General features: G+C 37.0%; 1 protein-coding gene across 1 annotated transcript in view; it reads left to right on the top strand.

Annotated features, from left to right (window-relative positions):
* MIB1 (MIB E3 ubiquitin protein ligase 1) overlaps positions 1-14581 on the top strand; it is a 146176-nt gene extending 131595 nt beyond the window's left edge. The window contains exons 19-21 of the mRNA XM_012445029.2: positions 140-253; positions 1545-1645; positions 8096-14581. Coding sequence (XP_012300452.1) covers positions 140-253; positions 1545-1645; positions 8096-8236 — 356 coding nt within the window. The 3' untranslated portion in view covers positions 8237-14581. The remainder of the gene's footprint in view (positions 1-139; positions 254-1544; positions 1646-8095) is intronic.
* Positions 14582-20996: the final 6415 nt, after the last annotated feature.

Raw genomic sequence — 20996 nt, 5'->3', positions numbered from 1 at the left:
GAGGTAAAATTGCATATTGCTATAACTTGTGTAACAATTATTTCAGTGTGAAGTTTTAAGTTATAAAAATTAGCAGAGAAAGGCAATGCTCTTATTAATGTTCTCTCTTGTAAGAAGTGTCTGTGTTACCATTTTCTAGACTGTGCTAACCTGATGAAAAAGTGTGTGCAGTGTCGAGCAGTAGTTGAACGAAGAGTGCCTTTCATTATGTGCTGTGGCGGGAAAAGTTCAGAAGATGCTACTGATGATATCTGTAAGTGAATTGTCTTAAGTATTTTCTTATTTTGCTTTTTTGGGGGACTTGCATGAACATTTCTTCTCTTTCACTATTGCCTTATAAAACCTAAGATATCTGGCTTGCATCCATAGAGGAACAGGTATTGTTTTCTGGTGCTCTTGTTATATTACAAGAAACCTGAAATCCTATTTTTCTGTGATTATAGAACTGTAAACATCAGTCTTTGAGAAACCTTCGTGTAGGCTATAAAGAATACTGTTGTGTTCTTGAATAAAGAAAATTTGTGCTCTGTTCTTAAGTTGAAATTTAGTGTGTTTTGTTGGGGGCAGGGCATCATATTACAAGTATTTTTCAGTTTACTGATAAAGTATTAACCTGCTTCCTTTATGCAACAGGTTTATTTTCTTCATTTAAATATTTTATGGAATGGTAATTATTTGGAACAGAGTAACTATAGATAAACAGAAATGTAACAGTGAAAGGGTGGAAAAATGAAAAATAAATGATTTGCTATCAACATTTTCAATAGTACAGCTGTTTCAAAGTATTTTTTGTCTTTGCACTAGATACTAGCTGAATGGTTTCTTTGATTTCTTTGTTCTGTGAACATGTTTTATGAGCAGATGAGGAAGAGCATCAGTGTATAGCAACTTCCACCTGAGACTTTTGTCTTTATCACACATAGAACAGAATAAAAATCTCAGGGACAGATTAACTAGAATAAAGGACCAAGAATCTAGAGAGTAAGAAAAGTGAAATCAAAGATTTCCCTCCGTGTTTGCATACTACGGATGATGGCATTTCTTGAGTTCCTCATCTCAGATCAGTAATAACAAGGAAGTTGAGTCATAAAGAAAGGAGGCTAGATTTTTGTACGTTCTCATAAAAATCATCTAGAGACTTTAAGATAATAATTGCTGCCAAAGTTGGCCAAATCCCTGCTGGCTACGTTCTTGGTTCATATGGTACAGGAGCAGAGGAAACAAACATAAAATGTATTGGTGAGCCTGCCAAAGGAAGCACTAGAGCCTTGGAAAACCCAGAAGTTTGTGTGTGGATTGTGCTCTGGCTGACTTAAATATAATTGGAAGTAAATGTACCAACAATTTCTTTTTGGAGTTTATAAATGGAAGAGTATAACAGAAAGTCACTACTGTATCCGCTGTCCAAGTATGAGAAAAATTTTTAAAGAGGATTGTAATATTATTTTATGTTTTCAGTAAATAAAACAGTAATAATTTAATAAATAAAATGTCATTCTGTCAAAGCAATAATAACCAAAAATCTTTTTAAATCTGTATTATAGCAAGTGGGAATATTCCAGTGTTACAAAAGGACAAGGATAATACCAATGTCAATGCAGATGTGCAAAAGTTGCAGCAACAGTTACAAGACATTAAAGAGCAGGTAATAATGATTTCATGTAAATAGTGATGCTGTGATTGACACTGAATATTTTTCCATAAAACTACTAGTGTTTCTGTAGTAAGCATGGTTTATATTAGTGTATCACTTGTATTATTTGAATATTTGCAATGAGTAATAATCTGATTAAAAGGTTTAATCAGGTACTTTCCAAAATAGGTAACACACAAATGACCAATGAACATGAAAAAATGGTCCAACCACATTAGTGATCAGGAAATGAACACTGAAACCACAATGAAGTTCTTTTTCATACATATTAGATTGAGGAAAATGTTAAAGACATTTCAGTATCAAGTGTTAGGCAGAATATGTAGCAGCCATAACATACATTGTTGGTGGGAATATATATTAGTAGAAATACTTTGGAAGACAGTTTGTCATATCTAATAAAATGGAACAGGTTATTGTTTGGGAATATAAACTTGGAAAAAACCCATACAAATGGTATTAACAGTTGAAGGTAGTCCAGGTGCAGTGGCTCATGCCTGCAATCTCAGCACTTTGGGAGGCTGAGGTAGGGGGATTTCTTGAGCCCAGGAGTTCAAGACCAGTCTGGGCAACATAGTGAGACCTCAACTCTATAAATAATAATTTAAAAAAAATTAGTTGGTTGTGGTGACCTCTCCATTACTTGGAGTCTGAGGTGGGAGGATTGCTTGAACCTGGATGATTGAGGCTATAGTGAGCTGTGATCATGCCACTGCACTCCAGCCTGGGTGACAGAGTGAGACCCCATCTCAAAAAAAAAAAAAAGATGAAAAAAAAAGTCAAGGATAGTGGTTTTCTTGGCAAGAGATGGCTGGGAAGGGGCACAAGGGAACTTTCTAGAGTCTGGATGCTCTCTTTCTTGAGCTGAGTACCAGATGCATGAGTTTGATCAGTTTGTGAACTTTATTAAACTGTACACTTATGAGTCATGAACATTTCTATATATGTATAATACTTTAATAGAAATGGGCTGGGCGTGGTGGGTCACGCCTGTAATCCCAGCACTTTGGGAGGCCGAGGCAGGTGTATCACTTGAGGTCAGGAGTTCAAGGTCAGCCTGGCCAATATGGCGAAACGCCATCTCTACTGAAAATATAAAAGTTAGCCAGGTGTGGTGATGGGCGCCTGTAATCTCAGCTACTCAGGAGGCTGAGGCAGGATAATTGCTTGAACCTGGGAAGTGGAGGTTTCAGTGAGCCAAGATTGCGTCACTGCACTCCAGACTGGGCAACAAAGAGAGACTCTGTCTCAAAAAAAAAAAGAAAGGAAAAATGTGCACATACGCATAGGCACCATAAAGAAAAGCAGGGGAAAGACAACGCAAAATTCACAATAGTAGTCATCAGTGAGGGGTACATGGAAGGGATTGGGGAGGATTTATAGAGAGGCTTCAAAGATAAGAGTAACATTCCATACTTTAAACTGGGTGCTGGTTATGTTCTTTTTATGTCTTTTTTATTTTATTTTATTTTATTTTGAGATGGGGTTTTGCTCTTGTTGCCCAGGCTGGAGTGCAATGACATGATCTCAGCTCACTGCAACCTCTGCCTCCCAGGTTCAAGTGATTCTCCTGCCTTCGCCTCCTGAGTAGCTGGGATTACAGGCATGCACCACCATGCCCAGTTAATTTTTTGTATTTTTAGTAGAGTTGGGGTTTCACCATGTTGGTTAGGCTGGTCTTCAACTCCTGACCTCATGATCTGCCTGCCTCGGCCTCCCAAAGTGCTGGGATTACAGGTGTGAGCCACTGTGCCTGGCTGTCTTTTCATTTTTATATTTATTTATTTTCCCTTAGACAGAGTCTCACTCTGTCGCCCAGGCTGGAGTGCAGTGGGGCGATCTTGGCTCACAGAGCTTTTGCCTCCCCGATTCAAGTGATTCTTGTGTCTCAGCCTCCCAAATAGCTGGGACTATGGGTACACACCACCATGCTCAGCTAATTTTTGTATTTTTAGTAGAAATAGGGTTTTGCCATGGTGCCTAGGCTGGTCTAGAACTCCTGGCCTCAAGTGATCTATCCAACTTGGCCACCCAAAGTGCTGAGATTACAGGCGTGAGCCATCATTCCTAGCAGTTCTTTACATCTTATACATGTCAACAAATGTACTCTTTTATATCTACCTAATATTTAATAAAAGCAACAATAAGATAAAGAAAAAATAGCAAAAACTTGTAGGTTTGTTAAGAAAGCAAGCCTTTTTTTTTTGGCCATATCTTACCATTTGACCAAGTGACTAAATCTGATTCATAGGCTTTAGCAGTTTTTTGGTTTGGCCAATCACATCAGTATTGCCATGTAATTGTTAGAGTCATCACTCCTGTGTTTTCTATCTGGATTTATAAGAAAATAACATAGTTAGTAGTTAGTGACTCAGGATAACTAATGACCCTTGTGATAACTAATTAAGAATTGGTCAGTTGCAGTGGTGTGTGTCTGTAATCCCAGCTGCTCAACATGCTGAGGCAGGAGGATTGTTCCAGCCCAGGAGTTTTAGATCAGCCTGAGCAACATAACAAGACCCTGTCTCTACAAAAATCTTTAAAATAAATCAGCGGGTATGGTGCCACATGCCTGGAGTCCTAGCTGCTCGAGACTGAGGCAGGAGAATGACTGGGGCCTAGGAGTTCAAGGCTGAAATGAGTTATGACAGTGCTACTACACTCCAGCCCAGACAGCAGAATGAGAAACCATCTCTTTATAGGAGGTTAGGGGAAAGAATTGAATGTATGAATTTATTAGGCATTTAAACCTCCATCTGAAGAGATGAAAACTCTATGATTGGGCCAGCTTTTTTTTTGCAATCCAACACCTAGCAATACTTGTTATAGAGTGAATAAGGAAAGATCAGTATTAATTTAAAGGTTCTTAATGGAGTTTGGAACATATTTGGCTAGTTCTAATATAAAATAAGACATTTTTTAAAAATTGAAGCTCTTAGGATCTTGATTCCTTTCCCATGAGACATCTACAGAATGATAAGCTGATTTTTGAACATGTCTTCCGTAAAAAGCATTTTATATTCTAATTGTGAATTTAAATTGTTCTTAACCTGAATAGTGACACTTATTGAACCCTATATGGATCCTAAAAGAATAATTCATCTCTACTATATCCAAAGTTTAGCTTTCTACAGAAGTTTATTCTTCCTTAAATAATCCTCATCACCATATTTTATCACTAAAGCATTTAAACAGTTTTAACACAACTCATTTTATGAGGAATGATGGGATTTCTTATAGGGACTCCCTTCAAGGTTATTTAAAAAAACAAATGGCCAGGTGCAGTGGCTCATGCCTGTAATCCTAGCACTTTGGGAGGTGGAGGTGGGCAGATCATGAGGTCAGGAGATTGAGATCATCCTGGCCAATATGCTGAAACCCCATATCTGCTAAAAATACAAAAATTAGTTGGGCATGGTGGTGCACGCCTGTAGTCCCAGCTACTCGAGAGGCTGAGGCAGGAGAATTGCTTGAATCTGGAGGCGGAGGTTGCAGTGAGCCAAAATTGTGCCACTGCACCCCAGCCTGGTGACAGAGCCAGACTCTCTGTCTCAAAAAACAAATAAAAAAAAAAAAAGCAGAAAACATCTGAATAACTCTCTTCATTTAAATCTCCAGTCTGTTTTCCCAATATGTCTTTAACAGATAAAGTTTAACTTGTTATGAAGGATATACTAGTCTCAAAGTTAGCTTAACAGAGGCTGCACAGATGTATCTACTTTTGGAAATAAGAATTATTCAATATTACAAAGACCTCTTGAAAATTTAATGGACATGAAACTATTAATGTCATTGCAAATCTGTTTTGCTTTTTTTTTTTTTTGGGACAGGATCTTACTCTGTCAACCCAGGCTTGAGTGCAATGGCACAATCTTGGCTCACTGCATACTGAAAACTCCTGGGCTCAAGCAATTCTCCCACCTTAACCTTCCAAGTTGCTGGGACTACAGGCATGTTCTGCCACACCTGGCTAATTTATTGTTTTTTTTTGTAGAGATAGTGTCTGTGTTGCCTAAGTTGGTTTGGAATTCCTGGGCTCAAGCGATCCTCTTTCCTTGGCCTCCCAAAGTGTTGGGATTACAAGCATGAGCTACTGCACCTGACTGGCTTTTTAAAATCCAAAAAGATGGGATTTTCTACAACTTTGCTTCTCAAAACTTTAGGACAGAAATGTGACAGTATGCTTTGGAGGAGTGGAGCTAACAATTTAGGCTACAGTTCCTTTTACAGTGATCTCAGATATTCTCAAAGTTGGTAACAGCTGGTAACAACATGTCATATAGGCTTTAGGCCTAGTTTATTAATGAAGACATTTCTTTTTAAGTATTTCATTTCCATGTTATTTGGGAAAGCCATAATTTACAAAGAAGTATTATAACATATTAAGGCAAAGTATGATTTTATAAATATAAAATGTGCTTTGTGAATAAATATTTCACAGACATACCTGATATACTTCTATATTCTTTCAAGTTAACAAAATTTACATTTGTTAATATGTAACTAAGGCTTATTGGTTTTAATTCAGTGGAATCTACATTGATAGTACTACAGTGCAGCACAGTGTCTGAGAGCAAGAACTCTGTGGCCCTGAGTTCACACTAGGGCTTGCTTTGAGGAAGGTTTTAAATCCCACTGAGCCTAGTTTCCTTATTTTCCAAATGGGTAGGATACCAGGACTCAGATTGTATCCTATCTGGCTAGCATAGTGCCTGACAAATGTTCTTAGCTATTTCTCAGCATTGCTCCCCACCCCACAATATGTGTTGCTTGATACATCGCCTTCTTTCTATGCAAGAGCAGCTGAGTACCTAGATTCAGGGAATTTCAGTTAGACTGAATGGAGCTATTTTCATCCATTTCCTATTATGTTTTGGTATTTGCATCTTTTGTTTTATATAGGTTTTTGTTTGTTTTGTGGGTGTGGGGTTTTTGTTTTTGGTTTTTTTTTTTTTTTTTTTTTGGAGACAGAGACTTGCTCTGTCACTCAGGCTGGAAAGCAGTTGATGCAGGATTTTTCTTAACCCCTGTGTTGGACTTGCGACAGGGATGCCCGGTTTATTTGGCCATTGTCCTCAACTGCTTGTGGGAGGGAGCACGTGAATGAGCAATTGCAGGATCCATGCTTCAGTGACCCAGGTGGGAGTGCCTGTGGCCCCAAAGCCCCTGAGGGACAGCTGTTTTATCATCAGCTCATTTGGCTCCTTGCCTTATCGTGTGGCGTGGCTGCCCTCCTCTGGGCGGAAGAGCAAAGGGCCAATGTAACAGCCTTATTTTGGGTACACACACTCAGTGTATCCTGAGCTCTTGTTCAGTGTCCAAGAAGAATGAAGTTGCCTGGACACTTGAAGGATGGTGAAGGCGGAGACTTTTATTAAGCAGTGAAAATGGCTCTCAGCAGAGAGGGGAACTGGAGAGGGGACAGGACGGGCAGGTAATCTTCCCTGGAAGGCCAGCTGTCTCTTCCCTGAAGTCAAGCCATCTCTCCTGAAGTCAAGCCATCCCTCTGAAGTCAAGTTGCCGCTCTCCCCTCTACCAACTGAGTTTGGGGCCTTTATAGGCACAGGATGAGAGTGGGCAGGGCAGGGCAGACTGTGGGTAGTTCTGGAAAAGGCAACAATTGATTGGTAAAAAGATGTTATTTAGAAAGAACCAGTTGGGCCGATGCAGTGGCTCATGCCTGTAATCCTAGCACTCTGGGAGTCTGAGGTGGGCAGATCACGAGGTCAGGAGACTGAGACCGCCCTGGCCAACATGGTGAAACCCTGTCTCTACTAAAAATACAAAAAAATTAGCGCATGCCTGTAGTTGCAGCTATTTGGGAGGCTAAGGCAGGAGAATTGCTTGAACCTGGGAGATGGAGGTTGCAGTGAGCCAAGATCCCACCGCTGCACTCCAGCCTGGCAACAAGACAGAGTGAGATTCCATCTCAAAAAAAAAAAAAAAGAAAGAAAGAAAGAAAGAAAGAAGGAACCAGTTGGGAGAGAGTGGGGAAACAGGGATAGAAGTTCTCTTTGGGCTGTGGGTCTCACTCAGGCTTTTCAGCTCAAAGGTGGGGTTTCACTGGAGACCCGCCCCGTCTGCCTAGAATTTCTCTGCCTCCTGTCTCTATCACAGTTGCGTGATCTTGGCTCACTGCCATCTCTACCTCCCAGGTTCAAGTGATTCTTGAACAGGTGTGAGCCACCACACCTGGCTATGTTTCATATATTAATAGTTTTTAATCTTATATAGCACCTTTTATACTATCCTGACAGTATAACCAGTGTTTCTATTTCATAGGGATGACATTTTAACTATTTAAAAATGTTAAAAAAATTTTTCAAAAGCACGAAAATATTATTCGACTAAAACAACTAAACAAAATTAATGATATGTAACAGTCTGTCACTTTCTGAATATAAAGTGTCTAATTTATTACTTTGTTATCTCACATTACAGACAATGTGCCCTGTGTGTCTGGATCGTCTGAAGAACATGATTTTCCTCTGTGGTCATGGAACCTGCCAGCTCTGTGGAGATCGCATGAGTGAATGTCCTATCTGTCGCAAGGCTATTGAACGAAGGATTCTTTTGTATTAACTAAGAAACACAGTGTATTTTGTTAGCTAATGTATCTAGTTATGAGATTTTAGGAGGCTTTTAATCTAGTTGGAAGTTCTGATGAGTTAATTTCTAATGTCATAGTTTCTTTACTAGAGTATAATTGGGCTGTAAATGTACCAGAACAAAAAAACCCTACAAAACAGTGTTGGAAATGTGTTTTTTGTTTTTGTTTTAAATTTGAAACATCAAATTCATGTAGCTCATAGATAATTTATCTTTGGCTTCTAAGAGGAAAGTTTTTTAAGGATATCCTTTTTTAAAAAAATTGCATTTTTCTCTTAGTTTATACATTTGTTAGATCTCAAAAGACATAATTCTTTGTGATCAGTTATCCTTCATTTCATCATGGTTTTACACAATGAGTTGATACAGGTTCTCTGAAAAGTCATCATCAAATGAAAGGGGCAGGTCAAATCATTAGGTCACATGGTAAATTATAAAATTAGAGTACAAGTTCCGCATAGTTAAGGGAATACCAAAGGGATGATGCTTTTTTTTAAGATAACAGGAAGTTAGCCACATTTCTTTCTGAATTCATAGAGTAAATGGAAGCATAAAATGAGGGAATAATGACTTTGCATTTAGCTTATTTTCTAGATTCAAAAGGAATCTAGAAAATCTTGTTTAACTTGAATCAGATTACCAGTTTCAAGATGACTGGTAGACAGGAAAGGGAAAAATAAGCAATAATAGTGGGCAACTGAAGAGAAAAAAAAACAACAGTAAGAGTACCTGCTAACTGACCACTAGCAGTTGCCTTTCTTATATTAATTTATACACTATTTTGTTCAGCCAGTGTTTTAAAAAAAAATCTGTGAAAAGTATACTTCAGGTTTTCTGTGATTACTTATCCAGACTTGATCTGACCAGTGAAATGACATTGCCCTATTTGGACCTCTGAGGTTCTATTTAGCTTTGCTGGTGTACTGAATAGGACCCCAGTGATCTGCAAAAAAAAAAATACCTTGTCCAAAGGCAGCAATCTTTTGTTCTTTGTATCAGTTAATTCTGACAGTGTGTACTGATTCTGTCTTCGTTATAGGCCTTACTTCCATGATCTTTTTCTTTATAGTAAGTTTTACTGTAAAGAAAACAGTCTCTCTGTATACCTACAGATGAGGATATTATTTAAACTGCCAACAATATCCAAGATATGGTCAATAACCTAATTACAAATACTTTAGAAAGAGTGACCAGAGCATTTATAGAAATGTCTGATTACCTATAGACTTTTTTTTTTTTTAACAAACTTTAACTCTAGAGCATTTAATCATTTTTTTTTCCTTTGAATGATCTCCTTTGTAATCTTACTGTCTCCTGAGTAAATATACACATAAATGTTTGGGAGTTCATTGCTGCTAGATTATATCAGCTGTTTACATAGTGTCTAGTATATGCTGTTTATAAGCTTTTTCCTAAAAATCATTATCCTCTTTTGTAGTTTTTTTTCCTCCTTTAAATTTGGCTGGCTTTTCTTCAGTTTTTATGCAACACCAAGTAAATTTGAAAGTATGAAGTCTCTAGCCCTCATAACACTGTTTCTGGCTGTTCAATTGCTGCTGCCATTGCAAGTCCTGGTGAAAGCAATGGGGAGCTTTGCTGGCTGGTTTTGTAGTCTCAACAATTCCATGTCTGTGTTTAGCTGAGTAACTGCTATCATTTAGAACAGTAAAATTTTTATAGATTTCAAATTTGAAAATTTATATAGACTCTACTCAGTTATCTAATAAGGGGCCACTGAGGCTGTTTTTAAAACTATTTTGAAGTTATGAAAAGATAGAACATCTGACTGATGATGTTCACATAAAGACACAAACAGACTATCTTCTTGCAGACATGAAACAGCATGTCAGGTTTTCCTTTCCTTCCATGCCATGGGCCACCCATCTCCTTCCACTAGATCACCTGGTGAGGAGGGAGCATGTGGCTGACTCATGCAGAGTTTGGCCAGTCAGAGAATTATGTGGTCTCCAGCTCTACTTTGCTTAAACAAATCCTTTCTGTTTTCTGAGCTAAAACAGATTCCTAAAAGGTAGTAGCATCTTCCAGACTAGTTTAATTATTTCCTTTATAAGAATTTGACATAAACTTTTATTATAGAAATCATAATGTCATTATAATTTTAGTGCTAGTACTTGTGGGTTTTCTGTATTTGTATCACCTTGAAGTTTATTACATGAATAGAAAATACTTCTTTATTCAAGTTTTCAATCACCTAAAATTACTTTAAATTTATTTTGGGTTTGTGAGAGATAAGATTAAGAACTTCATCATTCAGTGACTTCTCCAGTTCTCTGAATCTGCTACCTCTTATTATATGTCTCTTAGTACTTTTCCAGTTAGGTTTGTACCCTCCTCATTACCTAAACCTCTTTATCTTGTGCCTCAAAAGAGCTTTTACTTTTCTTAGAATCATTAAAAAAAACTGACATGCATTTATTCAAAAACATATTTATTGGGCTTCAGGGATTAGATACACAACAGTGTAAAAATGGCATCTTAGCACACTCAGAATTTATTGTGCAGCAGTTGTGTATTTTAAGGAATCTGTAGTTAAAAGGAAGAGATCCAAAGGTCCTGATGACATTTCCTAATGTTTCAGAAGAGTTGCCATTGAGTAGTGTTTGAATTCCCTCTCTGTACCCCTCACCCTACTATTTTCTCCTTTATTCTTCAAAGATTGTTAGCTTTGTTACTCAGAACACACACATACAACTTAACAGATGGTGCTATTCTAATGGTATTTGTTCACATAATTTAACATTCTTACTGCTTATACTATATACATATTTAATTTTGTTGAGAGAAGGTTTTCAAGAAAAGATAATTTTGTATTAGTGTAGGAATATATTAGACTAATGTTTAGTTTAGCTGGCCAAAGTATGCATAAGATATTTGTAACTTTGAACATTGCAAATTGACCAGCTAGCTATGGAAGCATAAAATTAATTGATAATTAATGTTGGAAATACATTTCTTAAATTTATTTTTTTATGGCTTTAGCCTGTAAGAGCATTTTAGCATATTGAAATACATGCTGCTTAAGATGTGTCTGGTTCAACTATCAAAGCTTGCTGGGTCATTTTTTCATAGTAGAAACATACAGTCTATGTGTTGCCCAATTGCTGTTTGTCTATTCTGAATTCTGGACCCTTTTTGGACTAGGAATTAGCTAAATTCGTGAACGAAAAAAATTAGAGATGGGGTAGGGTAGGGTCAGGGCAGTGGGGTTAAATAGGTAGGAAGAAAAGTCAGCGTTTGAGTGTAGAGGGAAAAAAAGAGGATCATATAGATGTCACCAAATTATAGGCTTTAATACAGCTTGGGAAAAGCACTTATCCTATCAGTTTGTCTAACATATTTTATAGTAATAATTTGTGTAAAAATTGAATTTTTGAATAGTTTTTTTTGTATTTTTTATTGTGATGAAAAACTCATAAAATTTACCATATTAACTGTTTCTAAAGTGCACAGTTCAGCCGTGATAAGTACATTTACATTGTTGTGAAACAGATCTCCAGAACTTTTTCATCTTGCAAAACTGAAACTCCATACCCATTAAACAACTCCCTGTTTTGTCTTCTTCCCATTGGAATAGAATTTTGACTCTATATAAATCAAGAAACACCTGAATTCTTTAGTCGTTTGTGTTTGCAAGATCTAAGATCATAGTAAACATTAAGTTCTTAAAATCTGGGGGAGGGACAACATGTCCCTCCTCTGAATTGTTAGCAATTAAATTGAGTAAGTTTTAAATGTCTATTACTTGGAAGGGTTTGTTATTTCATTTTGAGCCAGAGGGGAGAGGCACATTTTTAAATATCAGAATTAGATTAGCTTTGAGTTTGTACTAAATTGGGAAGGTAATAGATTTTCATAAATTATGTGTGCCTTGTTGGAAATGTCAACTGTCTTTACGTCTGCTTGTGAAAGTTTCAAAATACGTTTTTCTCTCAAAAAGGCAACGTTACTTCATTTGCTTGAATATTATGATAGGAATGCTTACTGATATTACTTGATAGTCATATATAGCCTTGGAACTTTAACATATATATATATATATATATATATATATATATATAACTATAGCGGTATTAATAATGATAGTTGTACTTCTTTAAAACATTAAATTTGAGGAAACTTTAATGCTGTCTCACGTGTACATTACTTTACTACAGAGGGGGAATATCCTTTAGTTTGAGCCTTAGTTTACTTAGTAGTAGTATGTGAAACTATGGTAGAAAAACGTGAACTAGACAGTGGAGCCGATGAATTAAAATTGTAAATTGCTACATTGGCATTTTCTACCTCCTTTTCTGTCAGAGTATTATTTTTTCCAGCATTTATTCTTATTTGTGAGTAAAGAGGAAATGGGAACCTGAGGTTAAAATTGACATTTTTGTTTTGTTGAGACTTTAAGCAGTAGGTACATGCGAAAGTGACTTGTCACATTAATTTGGTGCCTAAATTCATAACTTCAAGTTATAATTGACATGTACAAAATATCTAAGAAAGGTAATATGCTGAATATTTTACTTTTCCTGTATAGTCTGCATGATTTTGTTTTATAAACCCAACTTATTTCCTCCAAAAATCAAAATGGTCCTATTTTTTCTTTTTTAAATAAAATAAACAAACGTACCATTTTGTCTGCCATCTATAATTTCAGGAAGTTATTGAAAGTTCTGACTCAGGGCTTTTTAATAGTTCAAGCAGTTGTCAGTTATATTTTGGAAACTCCATCTGCATAATTCTCCAGTGCCTTGAAAGAATTATTAAGTTGGCAACACTATTAAAACTTTTTAAAAGATGGTCTTTAGTGCACGTGTATCATTATATACACGTTTTAAAGTCATACTGCTTAGCTTGTTAATAGTGATTCTCTGCATGTGTGCTGGGTTTGGGTAATTCTTTAAAGGAAGTTTTCTAGATTTGCACTTGATGTTTGTTTTTAAAAACTGATTACTTATGGCCATGACACTGTTACCAGAAAAGTAATTCTTAATAAGTTATTATGCAAAGTCGTCTATAAGTAGCATCTGGGAAGAGGAGATCGAGCTCACAGTGTGCTATTTTAGTATGAAAGGAGGATCTGTTTGGGAAACAGATTGTCTTCCCCTCAAATGAGGAAAAAAAAGACCCTTTGTTCAAATGGATTCTGTTTTTTAAAAAACTATTTTTAAAGGAAATCACAAATTGCATGTAATTGTTAATGCTAGTCTTGTAGACTAAATCCATAAAACTGTTTTTATGATCAGTATGTTTGTGTCATTCTAAATGCAGTATATTCAGTGATAACAGTTCAGTTGACTCATACAGTGTTTTGTATTTTTTCCAGTTTTTTAGCTTTCAATATTGGATTAAAGCCTTGTTTGTGAATATAGTTTCTGTATGCCAAATGATTCTTGCTTATTAGCTTTTGTTAAAGAATACTACTTAGTAAGAGCTGTGTTAAAGGATACTTAGTAAGAGCTAAGCTTTTAAAAGTAATGCAAACATCTATCATTAATAAAACCTATGGTGTAATATCATATGCTTTTATTTGATCTTTTGAGAATTATTCTTTTATAGTAGTATACATGCATTTTGATTTTTAAAGCATTTAAAAACAAATCACTATACATTAAAAAGCTTGTTATTATTGAAAAGGAAATTACCATGTCTTTAAGAAACAAGGATGTACATCTCCAACTCAACGTAAGTGTCCACATCTAGAAGGCTCTCAATGCAATTGTTTACAATTAAGGTACCTCTATCTAAAGGGCCAAAGAAGCTTTTCATATTTTAACACCTCACATTCTTTCAGGATTAAGACATACCGTGAAAATTGTCCGAGTAGGATAAATTTGATAGGAAGTAAATTAATCAGTCTGGAATATTCAACTTTTTCTATAAAAAAGATTATTCCTCTTCACAACTCAGATGTAGATTTCATTTTCAAGAGGTAGATATTTTAAAGCAATGATCTATTTGGCTTTTAGTGTTTTATGAGTAAAACAGTAATTGTATGGTTTGGGGGTTATTTTTTCCATGTTAATATAAGCACTTATTTCTGAAATTATTGAGAGGCCGTCTAGCTCCAGTTCAAAAGATTATGTGTATCTGATGTTTAAGAGGAAAAACATCTGAAAAAAAAAATCTTTTGTTTATTTGAAGAAAACATATATATTCCAACTTTAAAATTGTGAATTTATTTTGAGTAACCTCTAATTAACTGTATTTTTTGTTTCTGTTGCTGTATAATTAGATATTTCATGGCAATATTTTTTACTAAACTGGAACTGTATAGGTTTTAAAAATAAAGACATTTTAGAAAACTTGTTTTATACTTTTTATCACTGATAGTTTTTCATTCTTCACAGAGGTTAAAATTATTTGATAGTCTTCTAGCACAACATTTCCCAAATGTATTGACAATGAAAACATTCAGGCCAGGTGCTATGGCTCATGCCTGTAATACCAGCACTTTGGAAGGCTGAGGTGGGTGGATTGCCTGAGCTCAGGAGTTCGAGACCAGCCTGGGCAACAAAACCTGTCTCTACAAAAAATACAAAAATTAGCCAGGTGTAGTTGTGCACACCGGTATTCCCAGCTATTTCGGGGGCTGAAGTGGGAGGATTGCTCAAGCCTGGGAAGTCAAGGCTGCAGTGAGCTGAGACTGCACCACTGCACTTCAACCTAAGTGACACAGTGAGACCCTGTATCTTAACAACAAAAACCAAAACATTTAAAGGGTGCATAGGAGTTTATGAGATATAATGAGTATCTGGATTAAAATAGAACACCAAGAATGATCTCTCAGATACATTATTTGTTGAAGAATAATTTTTTCTATTATAACAAATAGTTTTCTATTATAGCAAATAGTTTTTCTATTATAACAAAACTAGTTGATAAAATCATTTTTATCTTATTAAGGACAAAAGAGTGATAGACCTTATTTGAAAGTGAAAGACCAGACCTCTAACAGGGGTCATCATTAAGTGAATGGATGACATGTGAAGGAGGCCATGGGGCAGTGCTGCGTTTGCCCGTAACTAATCAGATGCAATGCATTCAGGCTGCAGGTGTCACTTCATGCTGGGGCTCTGCATTTACAGAACTTTCTGAAGGCAGATTTCTGGGTTCAAGCAATTTTCCTGCCTCAGCCTCATGAGTAGCTGGGACTACAGGCGTGCACCCTCACACCCAGCTAACTTTTGTATTTTTAGTAGAGATGGGGTTTCATCATGTTGGCCAGGATGGTCTCGATCTCCAGACTTTGTGATCTGCCCACCTTGACCTCCCAAAGTGCTGGGATTATAGTCGTGAGCCACCTCGCTCAGCCTGGGAAATACTTTTATAGGTGAGGTTATCCTAATTTAATAGAGAAATAGATAACCAGTCAGAGAGCCTTTACCTGTTCCCCAGTAGCTGGAACCATATGCACGCACCACCAAGCCAGGCTAATTTTTTTGTAAAGATGGGGTTTTGTCATGTTTCCTAGGCTGATCTTGAGCTCCTGGGCTTAAGCAATCTGCTGCCATGGCCCCCAAAGTGCTGAGGTTACAGCCATGAGCCACCACGCACAGCCCTGTTAAGTGCAGCTTTCAACAAAAATTACAAGAGATACTAAAAGGTAAGGCCGGGCGCGGTGGCTCAAGCCTGTAATCCCAGCACTTTGGGAGGCTGAGGCGGGTGGATCACGAGGTCAAGAGATCGAGACCATCCTGGTCAACATGGTGAAACCCCGTCTCTACTAATACAAAAAACTAGCTGGGCATGGTGGCGCGTGCCTGTAATCCCAGCTACTCAGGAGGCTGAGGCAGGAGAATTGCCTGAACCCAGGAGGTGGAGGTTGCAGTGAGCCGAGATCGCGCCATTGCACTCCAGCATGGGTAACGAGCGAAACTCCGTCTCAAAAAAAAAAAAAAAAAAAAAGGTAAACAGGCCCAAGAGACATAGCAAGCATGAGAACTAGAACCAGCAAGCATGACAGAGATTTTGGAATTATCAAAGTAGGAATTTAAAACAGCAGCAATTAATATGCTATGAGCTCTGATGAAAAAAGTGGACAACTTGTAAAAAGAAGGGTAATGGGCCAGGCATAGTGGCTCATTCAGGTAATTCCAGCACTGGGAGGCCCAAGCGGGAGGATAGCTTGAGGCCAGAAGTTCAAGACCAGCTTGAACAACACAGCAAGACTCTGTCACTGCAAAAAAAAAAAAAAAAATTTTTTTTCTTTTAAAAATTAGCCAGGTATTGTATAATGTGTCTGTAGTCCTAACTACTCAGGAGGCTGAGGCAGGAGGATCACTTGAGCCCAGGAGTTTGAGGCTGCAGTGAGCTATGATTGTGCTGCTGCATTCCAGCCTGAGCAACAGAGCAAGACCCTGTCTCAAAAAAAAAAAAAAAAAAAAAGTAAAATTGGGTAATAGAAACAAAGAGATGGAAACTCTAAGAATCAAAAGATTATTGAAATAAAAAATGCTACAAATGGGAATGCCAGAAAATTTTTTTATTTTTTATTTATTTATTATTAGAGATGGAATTTTGCTCTTTTCACCCAGGCTGGAGTGCAATGGCACACTCTCCACTCACTGCAACTTCCACCTCCCAGGTTAAGCGATTCTCCTGCCTCAGCCTTCCGAGTAGCTAGGATTACAGGTGCCCACTACTACACCCAGCTAATTTTTGTATTTTAGTAGAAATGTTGGCCAGATTGGTCTCAAATTCCTGACTAAAGGTGATCTGCCTGCCAGTGCTGGGATTACAGGCATGAGCCACCACACCCAGTCAGAGATTTTTTTAATTAAAAAAAAAAAAGGAATAGAAGAAACATTTGAAACAACAGCAACTGAATATCCCAAAGTTAATGATAGACACCAAACCACAGATCCAGGAAGCTTAGAGAATATCAACCAGAATAAATACTAAAAATCAAAACATTACTATTGCATATTCAAAGTACAGAAAATCAAAGACAGAAAAAATCATGAAAGCAGTCCCCACTTGGGTTGGGGTGTTAGGGAGGGGCTCTGTTGTTGACAGAGGAGCAAAGGTAAGTATTAAACTGAACTTCTCCAGAAACTATGCAAACAAAAGTAAAAGGAAATAATTAAAACGTTGAAAGTAAAAAGTACCAATAAGAATTCTATATCTAGTGAAATTATCCTTCAAAAGTAAAGGAGAAGTGAAGACTTTCTAAGAGAAACAAATATTGAGGGGATTTGGTGCTAGTAGACTGGCCTTACCAGAAGTGTTAGTAGAAGGTCTTCGGAGAAAAAAAACATTTTAAAGTTTTGTTTATTCATTTTTATTTTAATGTAGCAATAAATTAAAACATATTACCAGAGAGAATTACTTAACCACAAAGGAAGACAGGATGAAAGGAAGAGAGGAGTTATAAAACAACCAGAAAACAAAATGGCAATAGTAAGTTCTTAATAATAATACGGAATATAAATGGACTAAGTTTCCCAAAGAAAAGACAAACCAAACCCAAAATTTGTAGAAGGAAAGAAATAATAAAGATCAGCACTGAAATACATGAAATTGAGACTAGGAAAAAAACAAGATGAATGAAATGAAAAGTTTCTTAAAGATAAAATCGACAGACTTTTAGCTAGACTAAGAAAAAGAGAGAAGACCCAAATAAGAAATGAGAAAGGAGACATAACATCTGATACCACACAAATACAAAGGATCATTGGAGAATATTATGCATAATGATAAGCCAACAAATTGGAAAGCCTAGAAGAAAGGAGTAAATTCCCGGACACATACAACTTACCAAGATTGAGCCGTGAAGAAGTAGAAAACCTGAATAGACCAATAACAAGTAAAGAGATTGAAACCCTAATAAAGTTTCCCATCAAAGAAAAGCCCAAGGACCTGATGGCTTCACTGCTGGATTCTACCAAACATTGAAAAGAGTAACTAATACCAATTAAAATCTTCCAAAAATTGAAAAGGAGGGACTACGTCCAAACTAATTCTGTGAGGCTAACATTACCTTGTATATTAGTTCGTTCTCAGGCTGCTATGAAGAAATACCCAAGACCGGGTAGTTTATAAAGTAAAGAGGTTTAATTGACTCACAGTTCCCCCCTCGCTGGGGAGGCCTCGGGAAACTTATAATCATGGTGGAAGGCACCCCTTCACCGGGTGGCAGGAGAATGAGTGCCAAGCAAAGGGGGAAGCCCTGTATAAAGCCATCAGATCTCATGAGAACTCGCTCACTCACTAACATGAGAGCAGCATGGCAGAAACGGCTCCCATGATTTAATTATCTCCACCTGGTACCGCCCTTGTCACTTAAGGATTATTTGAATTCAAGGTGAGATTTGGGTGGGGTCCCAGAGCCAAACAATGTCACCCTGATACCCAAACCAGACAAAGAAACAATAATAAAAAAACTGCAGGTCATTATCCCTGTTGAACATAGATGCAAAAATCCTCAAGAAAATATTACAAAGTACAACACATTAAAAAGATCATTCACCATGATCAAGTGAATTCATCCCAGGGATGCAAGGATGGTTTAATATATGTGTCATGCCAGACCCCTACTGACTCCAAAAGGGATGTGTCTTAGAGGCCCAAAAGAGACCTGGAGCCAGTAAATGAGACAGGGTTTATGGAGGACTTACAAGGCAGTCCAGAGGTGACAGGCTAGACAGGAGTACCACTACTGTTTGTAAAAAGCATGCAGTTTGGCTGGGTGTGGTGACTCACACCTGAAATACCAGCACTTTGGGAGGCCGTGGAGGGAGGATCATGAGGTCAGGAGTTGGAGACCAGCCAAGCCAACATAGTGAAACCCCATCTTTACTAAAAATACAAAAATTAGCTGGGCATGTTGGCCTGTGCCTGTAGTCCCAGCTACTCAGGAGGCTGAGGCAGGAGAATCGCTTGAACTTGGGAGGCAGAGGTTGAAGTGAGCCGAGATTGAGCCATTGCACTCCATCCTGAGTGACAGAGTGAGACTCTGTCTCCAAAAAAAAAAAAAAAAAGCATGCAGTTTATATGGCATTTTCATGTAGCAACCCCAACCTAGCATACTCCATTTAATCCAAAAAAGGGGCCTCGTTTCCTTGCCTGTCCTATATTCCAAGTAATGGCCCAGGGGATCAAAGTCCTTCATAAGAAGTGAATCTCCTGGTTGGCCACTCCTGGATCCCTTAGCTTGAAAGTCTGAGCACACATTCCTCTCAGACCATAGGGTCATTCCCAGGGTATGGTTAAGTTACTGGTGTCAGGTGCATCTGCCATACAGTATACAAGTCAATAAACATGATACATCATATTAACAGAATCAAAGATAAAAAACATGATTATTTTAACAGATGCTGAAAAAGCATTTGATAAAATTTAGCATCCCTTTATGATGGGTACTGAAGGAACATACCTAAAAATAATAAAGGTCATCTATGACAAACCCATGGCTAAACATTGTACTGAATGGAGAAAAATTGAAGGCTGAGCAATTAGGCAAGAGAAATAAATAAAGGACATCCAAATTGGAAAGGAAGACTAAATTAAATTAGCCTTGTTCACAGATGACATGATCTTATACCTAGAAAAACCTAAAAATTTCACCAAAAAAATGTTAAAACTGATACATGAATTCAGTAAAGTTGCAGGATACAAAATCAACATACAAAAATCAGTAGCATTTCTATATGCCAACAGCAAACAGTCTGGAAAATCAAAAAAGTAATCCTATTTACAATAGCTACAAAAAATATAAAATACCTAAGAATCAATCAAACAAAAGTAGTGAAAGATCTATACAAGGAAAACTATAAAATTGATGAAAGAAATAGAAGGGGAAACACACACACACACACATACACACACACACACACAAATGGGAAGACATTCCATGCTCATGGGTTGGAAGAATGAATATTGTTAAAATGACCATGCTACTCAAAGCAATTTACAGATTCAATGCCATTTCTATGAAAATATGAGTAACATTCCTTACAGAAACAGAAAAAGAATCCTAAAATGTTTATGGAACTATGAAAGAACAAATAGCCAAAGAAATCCTGAACAGAAATAAAGCAGGAGACATCACACTACCTGGCTTCAAAATTTTTTACAAAGCTATAGTAATCAAAACAGCATGTCACTGGCATAAAAACAGACACATAGACCAATGGAACAGAATAGAGAAACCAGATATGAATCCATGCATTTACAGCCAACTCATCTTTGACCAAGCTGCCAAGAAATTACAATGTGAAAGGACTGTCTTTTCAGGAAATGGTGCTGGGAAAACTGGATAACTCTATGCAAAATGAGACTAGACCCCTATCTCTTATCATACACAAAAATCAAACCGAAATGAATTAAACACTTGAATCCCAGACCTGAAACTATGAAACTACTAGAAGAAAGCATTGGGAAAATACTCCAGGACATTGGTTGGAGCAAATATTTCTTGTGTAACATCTCAAAAGCACAGGCAACCAAAGCAAAAATAGACTATTAGGATTACTTTAAGCTAAAAAGCTTCTGTAGAGCAAAGGAAACAGTCCGCAAAGTGAATAGACAATCCACAAAATAAAAGAAAACATTTACAAACTATCCATCTAAAAAGGGATTAATAACCAGAATATATAAATAGCTCAAACAACTCAATAGCAAAAAACCAAAAACTGTCTAACTAACTAAAAAATGGGCAAACAATCTAAACAGACATTTCTCAAAATAAGACATACAAATGGCCAACAAGTATATGAAAAAA

Source organism: Aotus nancymaae, unplaced genomic scaffold (assembly GCF_030222135.1).
Source record: "Aotus nancymaae isolate 86718 unplaced genomic scaffold, 86718_ANA_hifiasm-v0.15.2.pri h1tg000020l, whole genome shotgun sequence".
Taxonomy (NCBI): domain Eukaryota; kingdom Metazoa; phylum Chordata; class Mammalia; order Primates; family Aotidae; genus Aotus; species Aotus nancymaae.
The sequence above is the reverse complement of the archived record's forward strand: the minus strand, read 5'-3'. Positions and strand labels throughout refer to the sequence as shown.